At 39.5% G+C, this 14,913-nt stretch overlaps 1 protein-coding gene across 9 annotated transcripts in view; it reads right to left on the bottom strand.

Annotated features, from left to right (window-relative positions):
* LOC137993102 (golgin subfamily A member 1-like) overlaps positions 1 to 14,913 on the bottom strand; it is a 30,752-nt gene that overhangs the window by 8,239 nt on the left and 7,600 nt on the right. For 3 of the 9 annotated variants that reach the window (XM_068838769.1, XM_068838770.1, XM_068838774.1), the window contains 15 exons: positions 13,243 to 13,302; positions 12,210 to 12,298; positions 11,567 to 11,678; positions 9,930 to 10,025; positions 9,260 to 9,333; positions 8,104 to 8,158; positions 7,726 to 7,821; positions 7,414 to 7,509; positions 6,569 to 6,664; positions 6,279 to 6,335; positions 5,151 to 5,246; positions 4,650 to 4,739; positions 2,402 to 2,467; positions 414 to 497; positions 31 to 68 (listed from right to left, as the gene is read on the bottom strand). In XM_068838769.1, the coding sequence (XP_068694870.1) occupies positions 31 to 68; positions 414 to 497; positions 2,402 to 2,467; positions 4,650 to 4,739; positions 5,151 to 5,246; positions 6,279 to 6,335; positions 6,569 to 6,664; positions 7,414 to 7,509; positions 7,726 to 7,821; positions 8,104 to 8,158; positions 9,260 to 9,333; positions 9,930 to 10,025; positions 11,567 to 11,678; positions 12,210 to 12,298; positions 13,243 to 13,302 (1,205 nt within the window). The remainder of the gene's footprint in view (positions 1 to 30; positions 69 to 413; positions 498 to 2,401; positions 2,468 to 4,649; positions 4,740 to 5,150; positions 5,247 to 6,278; positions 6,336 to 6,568; positions 6,665 to 7,413; positions 7,510 to 7,725; positions 7,822 to 8,103; positions 8,159 to 9,259; positions 9,334 to 9,929; positions 10,026 to 11,566; positions 11,679 to 12,209; positions 12,299 to 13,242; positions 13,303 to 14,913) is intronic. The other 6 variants (XM_068838775.1, XM_068838771.1, XM_068838773.1 and 3 more) reach the window with 3 other exon arrangements.

Genomic DNA, 14,913 nt, shown 5'->3' with positions numbered 1-14,913 from the left:
CAGGCGACAACAGATTTTAGATCGACTTACCTTTGTTCAAGCACTTCTTCGGCATTCTGATAACGAATCTGAAACATTGAAAAAAAAAATTAACACGCCATTTTGCTAAAAATGTTTACGTTTAAATGTCTAGCTGTTCACCGAGGAAGTTGTTTAAAACGTCGATATCAGACAAAGAATTTCCTCTTGCGCACACCACTTCCCTTCTTATTTTGCCAATCCGCACAAAAAAACTACAAAGTTCATAGGTTACCGTTACCACTTTTAGCAACTTTTTCCTAAGGGATATAAAATGGCTCGAACAATAGTTAGTTGAGAAGATGGATGAATGTTAAAATGCTTGCTGAAAAGAACGTTTTTATTGTTTTCAGTCTTCAGCTATATTAAGCTTACGACGAGTACCTCTGTCTTACCTTAGAGCTTTGTAGCTCCTCTTTCAGATTTTCCAGTTCTTCAGTGTTAAGATTAGTTTCCGCGAAATGTGACGGTGAATCAAGCTGGGATTTGTAGAAAGAAGCAAACATTACCAGCTGACACTATTCTCATGCCAGTGATTTGACAGTAGCGATCATGGCCGAAAGTTACTAGCAATTAAAGTGCCAATCACCTCAACAAACTTTTTCGCTTTATTGATTCTCCAAAATCGTCCCAAATATACACAATGTGTTGTTTTTAGAACTTTTTGATGGAAATTTCACTTTTTTATTGACTTTGGAAGATGGGAAAAGTGGTCATATATTGATCCATAATCGAGCAATGAAGGGGAATGGATAGTGCTTTGAAAAAAGACGATGCAAATTAACTTGAGACGTCAACCCGGTATCGAACGCATTCCCTATCATTTTTCGGCTACTTTTCCTATCTTTCAAAGCGAATAAAAAAGTGAATTTTCAGTTTAAAAGGGTTCCAAAACTACACAATATATTTCGGACGATTTCAGAGAATAAATAAAGTGGAAAAGTTTTTTGAGTTGATTAGCACTTTAAAGACGCTTGATAGTTCGGTTGGTAGAGCAGCGAGCAAATCAATCGCACGGTTATGGGATTCGAGTCCCTTTCAAGCTTTGACAGGCCTTATGCATGATGACGTCATGTCATATTGTTCAAAAATTCACCACCAAGCCTCGTTTGCACAAAATTATTCGCATCATCTGGACATGACATCGTCTGTTCGCACGTGGGTTTTCTTTACAAGTTTGTTCCTTTGGGATTCAGCTCAGGCTACAACTTACATGTTTGATTTTCGAACTCGAGGCTTGGTGGTGAAATCAGCTAGTCAGACGTCATCACGCATAAGGGCTATTGTTTTTGGCTTCCTTTGCAACCACTTCAGTTGTTCATAACTGCGCTGATCATTCTCGTTTAGAGTCACCGATTACATCCGCAGTTCAAAACATACGACTTTCACAGTTTTAACTATTATTAATTTGTCTGGTGCGTTATATAGTATTGATCTCCTTTTTGAATCATGCAATCGAGCAAGTGCTGAATTGCATTGCAGGGCAGTGTTTAACATTGCAACTTCTTGTCGTTGCTTAGCAATAAGAAGGTAACATAACAACATTCCATAAAACTGGAAAGCAGAAATAACAGGCAACACAGACACGAGAATTGAGATACCAAGTAGAACTCTTCTCTTGTCGGCCAGTTTGCCTAGCCAGGTGCGGTTACCAAGGCCATTTAGAGTTGTCCGGGTGATAGGTAACCCTACTCTTCAAATTTTACTTGCAACCCCGGTCTATCTTTGACCCTTCTAATAGGGTAACCCTAGCAGTAGGGTTACCCTCCCTTTTTTTAAACAGGGCCTAAGTTGCGATCATTTAATGAGATATATGACAATTCACGTATGCTCTAACAATTAACAATTAGTGGACGAGGCTGATTATGATATAAAAGTTACTCAGATAAGAGAAGTTATCGAGACGGACAACAGCCTGCAAAAAAAGGCTTAAGTTCTCGTATTATGCGAAAGTAAAATGCAGTTTACTTCAAACATTTTCAATGCTATGAAAAAGCATTCTTTGTCACTTTCTCAACCGTTTGAAAAGTTCATAGCTACAATGCAGTGGCATATGACGTCAATCGTCCAACATTTGCCATTACTGAACGACTGACGTCACAATTCTTGAACGAACGAAGTTTAACAATTATCCGAATAATCTGAGGAATCATAAGGATGAAACGTTTCATTGAATAATAAGAGTTTACAAATCGCTTTACCCACAGCCAAATTTTAAAATATTCTGGGATTCACAACGTTTAGGAATAGTTAAAACGATGCCATAACGTAAAGAATTTAAACGAGAAGAAAATTTATCATAAAAGAAGTTTAGAGCAAAGATTAAGATCCTGATGGTCTGTCGAGGCTGCTTAGCTTTATTTAAATGTTTAAAATTCCTCACCTTACTCCCTTTAAAGCAAGTTAAAAGATCATTTTTCTGCTTTAACGTTTCCTCGAATTTTGCGATCTGAAACATGGTAATTTTAAACATATTTACACTACCTTTTCCACGATAAAGAAAATCAAAAGTCACTATGTTTAAGAACGGCTATTGAAATTTCCACTTATTTACACGAGTACCTTTATCATAAAAAAAGATCTGCTCAAAGCCAGAATCGATCGAGGTAAACATGAAGACGCGCTTCAAAGATTATATCTCCCCGCCCCTCCCCACATCCCCCACCCCCCTTTCCCCCACACACACTCTTCGTCAGCTAAAATTTGCTAATTATGGAAAATGGCGGCCAACAGCCGTAGCCAAATTCGTCGCAAAATCTTTGTCCGTGCCAAAATGAGTGACTGAGAATTCAAAAAACAACAAAGACGAACATCGTCGCAAAAACAAATTTCTAACATCACCCGTGGATTGCTCACAAGTGGTCTTTGCTCAAATATTGGTGGAGCTCATCCAGAATGCGTCGACAATAGACCATTTTAAAGTTGTGTGCTCAGTTACCTGGCCTATGAATGAAAGTGAAGACCTTGTTTTGATAGAAACCTGACTGCTTTTCTCATGTAAATTCCAACTAATTAGCACGAGAACAATATCGTTAACATAAGAAAAGGAGGGAGGTCTGTGTCATATCAAGGTCAACTAAAGCCACCTTTCATCTACAGGCCAGGTAACTAAGCACATAGCTGTAAACAAGGTCTATTGATTTCCATGTACCTTAGGTACCACCCACTTTTAGAGCGCGTCTTCAGTTACATGCATCATGTATCAATCAGAAAAAGATGTTTTCTGATAAATGTACACCTGAAATAGGTATACTTATAGATCATATTTTAAGTGTCACTTCACAGCTAAATTAAAGTTGCCATTGTCATAGCATAAAAGTTTCACAGGAAAGGTTATTATTTTTAACAAGATCACCATTTTATTTATGTGTGATTCATTTGAGACTTAAATAAAGTGATGATGACGACGATGATTGTTATTATTATAATTATTATTAATACTATTATTATCATCTATATTATAAAATTCTAATCCTGTAAACTCTTAGCGAAATGTTGCCATGCTTCATACCTTACGTGAAAAGTGCATCTAATTATTGTCATTTTAAAAATCGGTAATTTACACCAGTTTTAATTGAATTTAATAAAGGGTAATATATCTGTGCCGTCAATGAAAGCGTTTTGCAGAAGTCAAGAGAATATGAAGTAGAGGAGCGAATCCCCATGCCCCATGGTGATTATTTGGAATTTATTCTGAGATTACGCCCATCACGAGAAGGTTCTTTTTGTGTGTTGTTCGGTTCCCATCCACACGCATCTACACGTAGCGTATTCCAATTGTTTTCGAATCGTTTTCACTGTCCACGCGAATCCGGATACTCACTAGTGCCCGGTTAAGCATGCGCAAAATCGTATATTGGCGCCATTTTCTCTGTTTCGTTAACGAGTTGCACGTGAGAGTCTCGATAAGCCAGGTTGATTTATCTCACCCGGCAAAGACTGGATTCGATAGTGTTACGTCAGCGTCTTCGAAAATTTGCGGATACGACTGTCCACACGAATCCGAATTCGCAGTGTATTCAAACATTTTCCTCTCTGCAGACCGTATTCGAGAACTTCCGGAAACGGCTACCGAATTCGCCGGATACGTGTGGACGAAATCCGTATTCGGAAAATGAAATGCGGATACAAAAATTTCCGGATAAGTGTGGACAGGGGTCTAACTGACCAATAAGATGTCTTTCTTGAAATACACACGCAGTATGACAAAAAAAAAAAAGGATTACAAATTTAGATAGTCGTATAAACATAACAACTTTCTTTAATTTTCCAGACATGTTTCGACGGTACATCCGTCATCTTCAGTGTTACCGTATTTTGAAATCGCCGTTGAATTTAAAGCGCGCGCAATCTTACAAACTTCGTTACATTGCGTTGTCAATATTGCGTATCAAAACAAAAATAAAAGCTTTAAATTCAACGGCGATTTCAAAATATGTAACACTGAAGATGACGGATGTACCGTCGAAACATGTCTGGAAAATTAAAGAAAGTTGTTATGTTTATACGACTATCTATATTGTTGCTGCTATCTAGACCTTTTGGATTGCAAATTTCAAATAATTTCCAACAGAATATGGGGGGATTCGATCTTTTATCTCATGTTCTCTTGCAGAAGCTCATCACCATACCTGGCTTTTAAGTTCATTTGTTTCTTTCATTGCGTCTTCCAAACACAACGAAACATGTCTGTTTTCCTCCGCTTTGGACATAAGTTCGTTCTAGATAAGGAGAATTGAAGTTATCAGGTAACAAACAGAAAAAGCAACTGAAGATGAAACAGCTCCAAATAGGGAAATTAATCAAGGACAAAGACGACGGCTTCTTGAGCGTCATCTTAAAATCAGTACAATTTCTCGTTACAATGATTCTAATTTAGTCATAAATTAATCTAAATCGTTTGGCATGGAATTAACATATAGACCAACTTTCCTGGAATAACATTGGTATGAACAGTGTGGACGCCCTGCACATAACCTCAAACTTGAGTCGAATTCAATATGCGAGCGGCAAAGTGAAGTGCAAAAACGCAGAACGCAGTACGGAGAGTGCACAGCCATTGTTTTCGTTCGTGATGACGTCATCGGCCCTTAGCCTCCTTAAAAACACAGGAAAAAGTCCTACTGACTGACCTGTAACTGTTCCTTTTCTTCTTCAAGATCAGCCATTTGCTGTTTGTAAGAATCTTCTTGTCTGGAGTACTCGTTTTCGATCATTTTGAGTTGGTCCTAAAAACACAACCGTCGGAATTTCTATTTCGTGGTGTAAAAGTACTGGTTCCTCTAATTTGGGCAAGAATAAAAGTTTTTCAGGTTTACCGATACAAAAGCCTTCTAAGTTTGAAGTTTCAGTGCGGTATCGTGTATAAAAAGCAACAAGACAGTGACAAGACACCCAACTGGAGAACTCGGGTTATTTCCCAATTGCTAAAATTGTGTTCGTAACTGCGAGGATCATAGCTTTACCTGATTTCATATCCGCAGTTCAAGATATGATTCGTTTCATAAATCATTTCCTTCATTGATTCATTCATCACGGGAACAGTATTGGAACCCACAAATGACCAGCCCTTAACTTCAGTAGCTTCATAGCTCAGTTGGTTAGAGCGGCTCCAACTTCATTCAACATTCGCGATAACTTTTAAACTCATTCAACATCGATTCAACTTCGATTCAACATGTTTCAACATGGTTGAAAGAGGGGAGTGAACGGTGAGCCTGAGCAAAAAAGAATGGATGCTGAGGCAAATGTTATAGCCGTTTTCCCAAGCCTTAAGAAAAGACGACGGCTAGCCTACGGCAACGACAACGCCACAAAGCAAGCATATGATTGGTTAAAAAGGGAAAAATAGTTGAGCTGCACGTACAGCACGAATTTTCGTGCATTTTTTTGCCGTACTCCACAAAATCACCAAATTTTAGGTTTTGACGACAACATGGGCATATATCAATGAACCATTCATTTAGTATCGTTACTTTAAAACCATTCGCACCCATCCAGTTACAGGACCAGTTACAGGATATTTCACCCGTAACGTGAACAAGAAAGACAGCATAATAACGAAATACTCGCGATAGCGCTAAGTTCTATTTTGAAGTGACGTTTTCGTTGACGTTCAGTTCCGTTGTGCCTTGCTTAAACTCCCTAGTATCTTCCTTCGTAACAAAAGGTAAAGACCCCAGTTCAGATAGCGTTTGCGTATGTTGCATGCTTATCTTTAAGAGGCCGGACCAGGCACAAGTTCTTTTGAGCGCACCCACCATTTTTGTTTGCATCGCAGTCTTCTCCCTTTCCCTAGCCTCTTCAAGGTGCATAACCTAGGAAGAAAAAAAACCGAAAAGATAAGAAAGCTGTATTTCTTCTCGAAATTCTGGTTTTGGTTTTTCCATTTCAATAGGACCTCTCCATTATTAAGGACGGCCCCATGACTCAATGCGGGTATAAAATCGACGGTCACTTCGATTGAAGGCCCAAACATTAGAAGAATGGTCTGCCGACTGAACCGCCTTGATATCATGAACACCTACAGCAGTTAGAACTCTCAGGATACCTTTTCCTCCAGTTGGGCTGTCTGTTCCTGTGAGGATCGCCTTCCTGTCTTGCTTTCTTGTTGCATTATGACTAACTGCTGCTCGAGTTGTAGGTTCTACAATAGAGAAAAACAAAAGTATTTACCCTATAACCAAGACAACATGTTGGAAAACGTTGATGTCAACTTAACGTTGAAAAGGCATTGAACGAGTTGTACAATATTAGATACACTAACGGACTGACTGCAGAGCAAGGGATCTGCTGAGATAATGGGCACATTTTATCTATTTAAATACTTTGGGGGAGGGGGGGATCGGAAAGCGTTGAGCCCGAACGAAATCTTGCTTCCGTTTTCATTTGATTTCTCCGCAAGAAAAGAGAAAGTTGAATTTTTCTAAAAGATTTGAGACGACCAATCCGTCAAAACACCAACAGGAATCAGTGAACAGTGCGAACAGTGTCATAAGACAACAGACAAACGATCAAAGAAAACGGTGAAGATTGACAAAAGCATAATCGAAGGAGAGGCGACTGTTCGTTTAATTGAAACACTTGAAGATGATAATTGGTTGCCTTTGAATCACGGGATACGGATACCTGCATGATCATTGGCTTATGCATGGTACGTTGCGAAACGAAATGGAAAATGTCCAATTTCGCGAAGCAGTCTTTTTTTCATGTGCTTTTTGCCTAGCTTTATATTTTGATTTGTTGCAAAAAGCCTCCGTAGGTGCCGTTGAAATTTCGAGTGTCGATTCAGAATGAATGAGCTTGTAATAAATACTAGATGAAGCTTTTATTTACAAAGCGCCCTTCCTCAAACGGGGCCATACATACTAACAATACACTTTTGAAAGCACTCACTTTACTTCTCCAGTTTTCATATTCTTGGTCGTATTTGGTTTTGAAGTCCGAAAGTTCTGTTTCCTTTCTTTCTAGTCTTTCATTAAGGGTGCTCACCTAAAATAGCCAAGAAAGTTCAAGTTCAGTGTTCATAGGGTCGGAGAATGATGGAAATTTAACAAGTTCCCCTGCATAGAAAAACGACGACCACAAAATCAACAACTGGATAATAAGGGAGGAATGGCATGAAATACGCAGTCACAAAATACAGATAGACGGAATGGGGGAAGGGAGGGGGGGGGGGGGGGTTAAGAGAGGGGATAGGGATCTTACCAGTGATCCCAAAGTGTTAATTCGGTCGTTTGAACTCGTCTTCAGCTCATTTAGTTGATCACGTGATTCCTGGAGGCGACTCTCTAGCTGCTCACGCTGCAAATTAGATTTAATAACGCGTGGTCATTGCATGTGATTCTTCATACTTGAAAAAGAACAGAAATACAACCCCCAGGGAGTAGGGCTAGCACAGTGGTGAGAGCACTCGCCCTTCCACCAATTTGGCCCGGGATCGATTCCCGGATTCGACGCAAAGTGTGGGTTGAGTATGTTGGTTTTCTACTCCGTTCCGAGAGCTTTTTCCCCGGGTGCTCCAGTTTTTTGTTATTATTGGGTTTTTTTTCAGCCGCAAAACAAGCGTTTAACTTTCAGTCTTACCTCTTTTTCCATGGCTGTCACTTGATCGCTACCGGATAGTTTGCTATCCTCGAGTCTAAACCAAGTAAAATATACGTGAATATTTGAAGTGAGGGTTTAAGACGAAATTGACAAGTGATCCTCGCATTTAGCTGGACAATTTAAGCAATTGTCTCTAAGAAACACCTGAAAATCCAGGCAGCTTTAACGGGATTCGAACCCATGCCCTCTGTGATGCCAGTCATTGCTCTACCAACTGTGCTATGAAGCCGTTCAGTCGGGAGTTGGTCAATTTGTTCGGCTCATGTGTTCCGTTGAACGCCGATGAGGCCGCCTGAATTTTTCACTTGCCTCTCTGAGAGACAATTTACTAAATTGTACAGCGAAGTGCGTGCATCAGTTCTCAATTTCGAGTACAAGCAAAGAAAGAATATCCTTTAGTCGGTCAACAGTTTCTGCATTTTAAGAACCGGACAGTGTTTTGTAGGTACAAACGTTCTGGGGCCCGGTTGTTCGAAAGCCAATTAACTTAATCCAGGATGAGCGTAAACTTTGGTTCCACGTTTTCAAGTTTTTGGTGAAAGTTTCTTTTGCTTATTTTTGTTTTTCAAGATTGTATTCTCCTAATGTAAAGTTTTGTCGAATATCAGCATTGAACAGCATTTGAGAGTTAAGAAATAAATTCCTAGGTTAATTTTTAATCTGGGATTAGCGTTAATCGGCTTTTGAACAACCGAGCCCAGGACAATAGCTCAGTTAATAACACGACACACGACACTCTTAGTTTAACAGACACGTTTCGGCAGATGGTGGCAGAGGTATACTGCTGAGACATGTCTGATAACGTTAAGGTATTGCTTGTCACAATCCGGTGAACAAGAAGAGAATTTGAGAATTAAACATCACAGCTATTAAATTTTGATTACCAAAGATGGTAATGTCGGGATGGCGCATACAATACGACAAACCAGTTCAGTTGATGGAGGCATAGTTAATGTATGCAGATGGTTATGAAACTCGACAAGTTTCTTTGTTTTTTGCTTTTGATCTCTGTTAGTTTTGATCTGTTGATCAAGTTAGTATGAAGCGCAATGTCACTGTTCTCGCTTTCGAAGTTTCCAGAGTTTCATAATCACAGTACACCCAGTAAAATTTAATCAAAATTACTAGATCTTACCTTCGTTGCAAATCACCAACTCGCTCTTTCAATTGCGCTATTTCTTCGTTTTTTTCCTCTATTTCCATCGTAACCTGTCATTTGAAGGGAACAACGCAACAATTCCGTTTAATATAAAGCAGTTTTCAAGGGAGTGCCGTAAAATTCAAAGTAATTGATTTTTCATCACGTGATGTAATCAAGAGGTAAAGCAAACGATGCAACCGATGTTCGGAAGCGCGGGTGGAAAATTCTTCAAAAGTTGCGGCGCATAATTTTCAAGCCAAAAACTGAGCAAAATGCTATGCGGCCAAACTAAAGTGCTAGTTCCCAGTTTCACTACGTAATTACATATTCAGTTGCCGCTTATAAGGACCTAAAATACCCACTGCCTACTCCCACTAGGCCCCATTTGGCTCGGTCGGCAACGGCGATCCAACCCGAAGATCGTGGGTCCAATTCCTGCCCTAGGATTTTTCTCGATCTTTTGTGCGGGATATTTCTATATGAGAGCTAACGCTCAGATTGATTTCCTGGAATTTCTAGCACTACAAATCACCCTTTGAAAGTTAATTCGATCACAAAATGACTTGCGAAACTAAACTGAAAATTTCTCTGATAAGACTCTTATTAAACTTCAAGAATGCACGTCTTCAAAATCACCCGCAGTAACACGAATACCCTACTGTACCTTATTTTTATACAGAGCATGCGTCTGCCTCAGGTTAGAAAGTTGTTCTTCTGTTTGGGTGCGAGATTTCTCAGCTCTATCAAGCTGTAAGGATTTCTGTGGATGACAAATTTATGTGTGTTTGAGTTGTTCACAGGGGGTCGCCGCCAGTTTAAGATATTCTAACATTTAAATCAACCAACGAACAAAAAATGAGGATGAGGACTGTCTTGACGCTCAAAAGACTTTTCACTTATCAGGTGTACATAAAAGGTCAGCCGTTTCTTTCCCCTAACAGCTGAAGCGCGCCGTAAGGTTTAGACGAAGAAACGGATCACATTCCAGCCTATGTTCTATTTTTACGACCGTCTCCCATAATAACCTGAGTAACATACAGAAACCTTCCGAATTGAGTTATCGGAGCCATAAATACGACACTTTATTTCTCCACTATTACGCCATTTTACCATATTTGGTCAAGAGAACGCGCAAAATATGTGACGGTAAAATACACTGTAGTGTCCCGGTTTGACCGGTGTAAAACAGAGCAAAGGCTATCTCTAAAACAGGAAAGGGAAAATCAGGGAATTAGGAAATCGGGGTATCTCTAAAAAGGGTGAATCTCAAAAAAGGGGAATCTCTAAAACGGGGAATCGTTGCTCGTATTTTTCCGAGTCCCAAACTACGCACTCAACTCGCAAAATACCCGCGCGTATGATATGTTAAACCATAGACCTAACCGGCTAAGGGGGTGTTTACATGCAAAATCTCATACCGGTTCGAGTTTCATTCTGGTACGAGTTGTCAATTTCATACCGCGTTTACATGGACGACACAAATATTGACACAGGGATGACCATCGATTACCGGACGCCATCTTGACGAATATTTAGAAATACAACGCATGCGTCAATAGTCCCAGTCCACCACGACTTGACGACTCGTACCGGAATGGGAGTCAATGTAGCGTTTACATGATACCGGTATAACTTTTCATACCGTTATGAGAATTTCGATCCGGTACAACTACCGGGATGAACTCATACAAGTATGAGTTGTACTGGTATGAGATTTTTCACCGGTATCATGTAAACAAATACAGAGCGATAAGTAAGAACCGGGATGAACTCGTACTAGAATGAAACTCGTACCGGTATCATGTAAACACCCCCTAACTCAATGTTGTACCCAATTCAAATCTCCCGGGATTAAGAGTCTTTGTGTACTGTATTTGGATAATGTAGCATTCATATTTAAATGATATGGAAATACCTGGAACGAAACGTTCTAGGGTTTGAATTGGGTAAAAGATTGAGTTAGCCGATTAGGCCTATTCAACAAGGTGTATTTACTATACGACTCAGATAGTGCGCGCGCTACGACTGGATAATTCAGCAGGTCGTATTTTACAGCACGTGCAGCTCGCTAAATTTAAAAGTCCGTTTTTGTTGCTTGATTCAAAGATGAAAAGGCATACTAGTACGGGCTATTCAGATTGAAATGGAAAATACGCAGGCCGTATTTTACAGCCAATTCGGTAAGTTAGAGGTCTTCGTATTGAGTATTGAGCATGTTTCTGGGCAGCTGTTTTTCCTTCCCTTTTTTTTTGCAAACTGCAATGCATATTTGATGCGATTTCTAATCAATAACATTCATACCTGCGTCAGTTCATTAACAGTACTTGTTAGTTCGTCGTTCAGCGATTTCTTTTCTTTTTCCATCGTTGCTATTTTTCCCTGTTGCTGTTTGTCACGGACTTCATATTTGGTTCTGCGACAAAAAATTAACACGGAACGAATGGATAGTTTATTTAGTTAAGTGAGGGGGAGAAGTTCAGGCCCAAATTGTTCCAAAGAATAACTCACTATCCAGAATACAAACTATCCTTCACGTTAAATCTTGGCCAAGGTGGAGTGTCCAAGCATGCGCAAACCATGCACGGTGACAACGTGTGAAGTCTTCAACAACGATGAAAAAGGCATGCTTGAATGTTGTCCTAAATATCTATCACGTTCCCAGTGTGGCACAACTCGCGGAGCTGTGCACTAAGATTGTCTAGGTCAATCGCAGTGAAGCAAATGCGCAGCAAGATTAAAAACGTGGCAATATCGATAATTCGGGATCGTCCGCGGGTATATGACGTCCTCGTGAAAAGGACTGTTAAGAATGAAACACTGACTGGTGTTTCGACAACCTGACCAAAGGTCACCTTGAAATGTATCCGTATTTCTGACAGATAGTTTTTTGCACTCTTGCATACTTTATTCTCAGTCATTACGAGATTGGACAAATTTTACTAACCTTTCACGGGCCAAGTCATCCAAGCGTTCCTGTAGCGTCGCCAGTTCTCCCTTCTGCTCAAGGTACGCTTTGTCTAAGTTTTCAATTTCCTACCACGATAAAGTTTGTAAAACAAAGTCAGATATGTGAAAAGCAAACTGTTCCCTAGTACGGACTGAAAAATCAGTGTCGCGAGACTGTAGGCGTTAGACTGTCTGTTGCGAAAGCAAGTAACCCGGAGGGCACAACTCCCGCATCATTCTTTGGAGTTATCATTTTCTGCATTTTCCGTCAATCCATCTGTATTCAGAAAATTTGTTTCTATATCAAACCAGTTGAGAAAGGTAAATTAATCTCGAATTACAATTTGTGGTTAATTTAACTTTACCAAATTTTCGTATTTCACCTCCCCAGCACCAACGCAGGAAATCAGTCATCATTCATCTAAATTTCGAACAGCCTACAGAACAGCTTATCCAAGATAGCTTCATCTCAAAGGACTTCGCGACATTCGCAACTCGTTTTAAACGTAAAGTTTCTCGAAAGTCATTAAAACTCTCAAAAGGAAGTTAAACACACTTATTGCAACATTCTGTGTCTTGAAACGCCTTAGTTTTTATCATATAGTACCATCCTCCCCGTCCGCCCGATGACACCCCGCCCGCCACACCCTCCCCCCCACCCCCCCCCCCCAAAAAAAAAAATAATAATGGGGAAAAAACCACAAACATAGGTGTAGTTGTAGTCAACTGGGCGATACCCTTGCCAGCGCTAACCAAGGATATTTGTTTATCGTTTCATTACACGTTTTATGCAACGAAATAAAATAAATAAATTATGAAAACAGTTATTCATTTAAGTGTTTAAAAAACGTGTTACTATAAATTTCTGTAACAATTCCTTGCTTAGATGATTTAAATTTCTGGTTCATTTATGAGTGACATTTACCATGATTATTATGTTTTACAAACTCGAATGTTGCCTACATATGTTAATTAAGATGCTAGTTGTAGCATAGTGATGGTTACTCCACTAATTATCCAAGTCTCCTCACCTTGCTTTTTTCAATAATTTCCGCAGCTTTTCGCGTTGCGTCTGTTTGGTATTGGATAAACTGTTTAAAGGTTAAAAACTGGATTATTTTCGAATCACCATTTAGGTTATTTTTACATACAGTTTATTTCCCATGACACCAATCTTTTTAAAGATTTTTAATGAGTTAAAACTCATTCACTCATTGTTTAGTACATATTCTTTATTGTCAACATACTGTTAAGTGCTTTGCATAAATTTCAGTACTCTTAAAATGGATAACATCCTTCTTAAATGTTTCATTCTCATAACAAGGTCGTAATCAAATAAACTATTATCAGGCCAAGTAAGTCAAAGGAAATCGCAGAGGTAGATTAAGTAATAAAGATTAATTTGGTTTCATGGGTAACCTGGTTTTGCTAGCAAACTCCTATTACTGTGTGGAAGCAATGCGAAACGACTGGCTGCTCATTCAAATATTCCAAGAATTAACCCATGCTTGAGCCATTAGAAGAGCATTTATAAAAGATTTCAAAATACCGATACTGAAAGGTGAATTCCTGGATTAATACAACACATAGCTAGTATTGTATGAAAGGATCTTTAGGTTTGCTACCTTCTGTAGCAGTCGTTTAAATGAAATTGTCTAGGTCACATGTAATGTGCTTGAATGGTATTGTGGCTACCAACGCGGAGGGTCATGTGATTAGTGCGTTTTGACTGAGGACGGAGTCGTTTTTTGTGTGTGTACGTTCAAAGTAGCCGCTATAGCTCGGCGAGTTTTGTTTTTTTCGTCGACGTTTTGCCTATTTGTACCTTTGTAATCGTCGCGTTACCTTTCTGTTGGAAAACCGTCAAAGTGGAGTGTCAGATTGTCACAGTAGAATAAAGTTGTTGTGTTTAAAGTTGTCCAGTGTCCATTGTTTACTCGCCCGCCATTGAATCGGTCATGGTTTGGTGGTGACTAGTATCTAGATTAAACCCTAACATTGTGGGGTTCCCTAATGATTGACCAATTCTGATGAAGAATTTAACACCTTTTTATCTGACCAACCAACTAACTAGCCCCTCCCTGCTTTCATCCTTCCTCTACATGCATTCATAAACTCAGATCACGGAAGGGGTGTGGTTTAAAAGAAATATGAAGGCTTTCCTGCCTTAGACTCGACTCAGATATGTCCCAAAATGCACCTATTTAGATGCACACCAATTTTGATAAGTGGCACAAAGTGTTCCCTTTTTCAATATCACACAGCTGCATTCACCCTAACGTAAAGGAGATGCCAAGCTAATAACAATTACCTTGTTAAAGGAGAACTGAAGGCCAAAATCAGCAATTTTTTCAACATTTTTTTTGGAAAGCCTAACATAGGTGAAGTTAAGTTTGTGGATCTATTTCTTCTCGTTTCCTGTTTTTGCGAGAAAATTTCGTTCAAAGTTGGGCTTTTCCCCTTTTTTCGGCCTTTTCAGTACGGGCTCAAAAACTAAATCAGCATTCTGTGACGTATGATTTTCGTAATATCAAGAGAAACAAGGATAATTTCTTTGTTGTTTTGCTGAATGGTGTTCAGCCGTTTCAGTTTGAACACACTGCTTCTAGATGGGGCGCTCTCGCATGTCTTCCCCATATCATACGTCATAAGCCGCAAAAGTGACCGCTAACTCCTCCATTCTGAGCCGCAATGCTGATGGC

The sequence above is a fragment of the Montipora foliosa genome, chromosome 2 (assembly GCF_036669935.1).
Source record: "Montipora foliosa isolate CH-2021 chromosome 2, ASM3666993v2, whole genome shotgun sequence".
NCBI lineage: Eukaryota > Metazoa > Cnidaria > Anthozoa > Scleractinia > Acroporidae > Montipora > Montipora foliosa.
The sequence above is the reverse complement of the archived record's forward strand: the minus strand, read 5'-3'. Positions and strand labels throughout refer to the sequence as shown.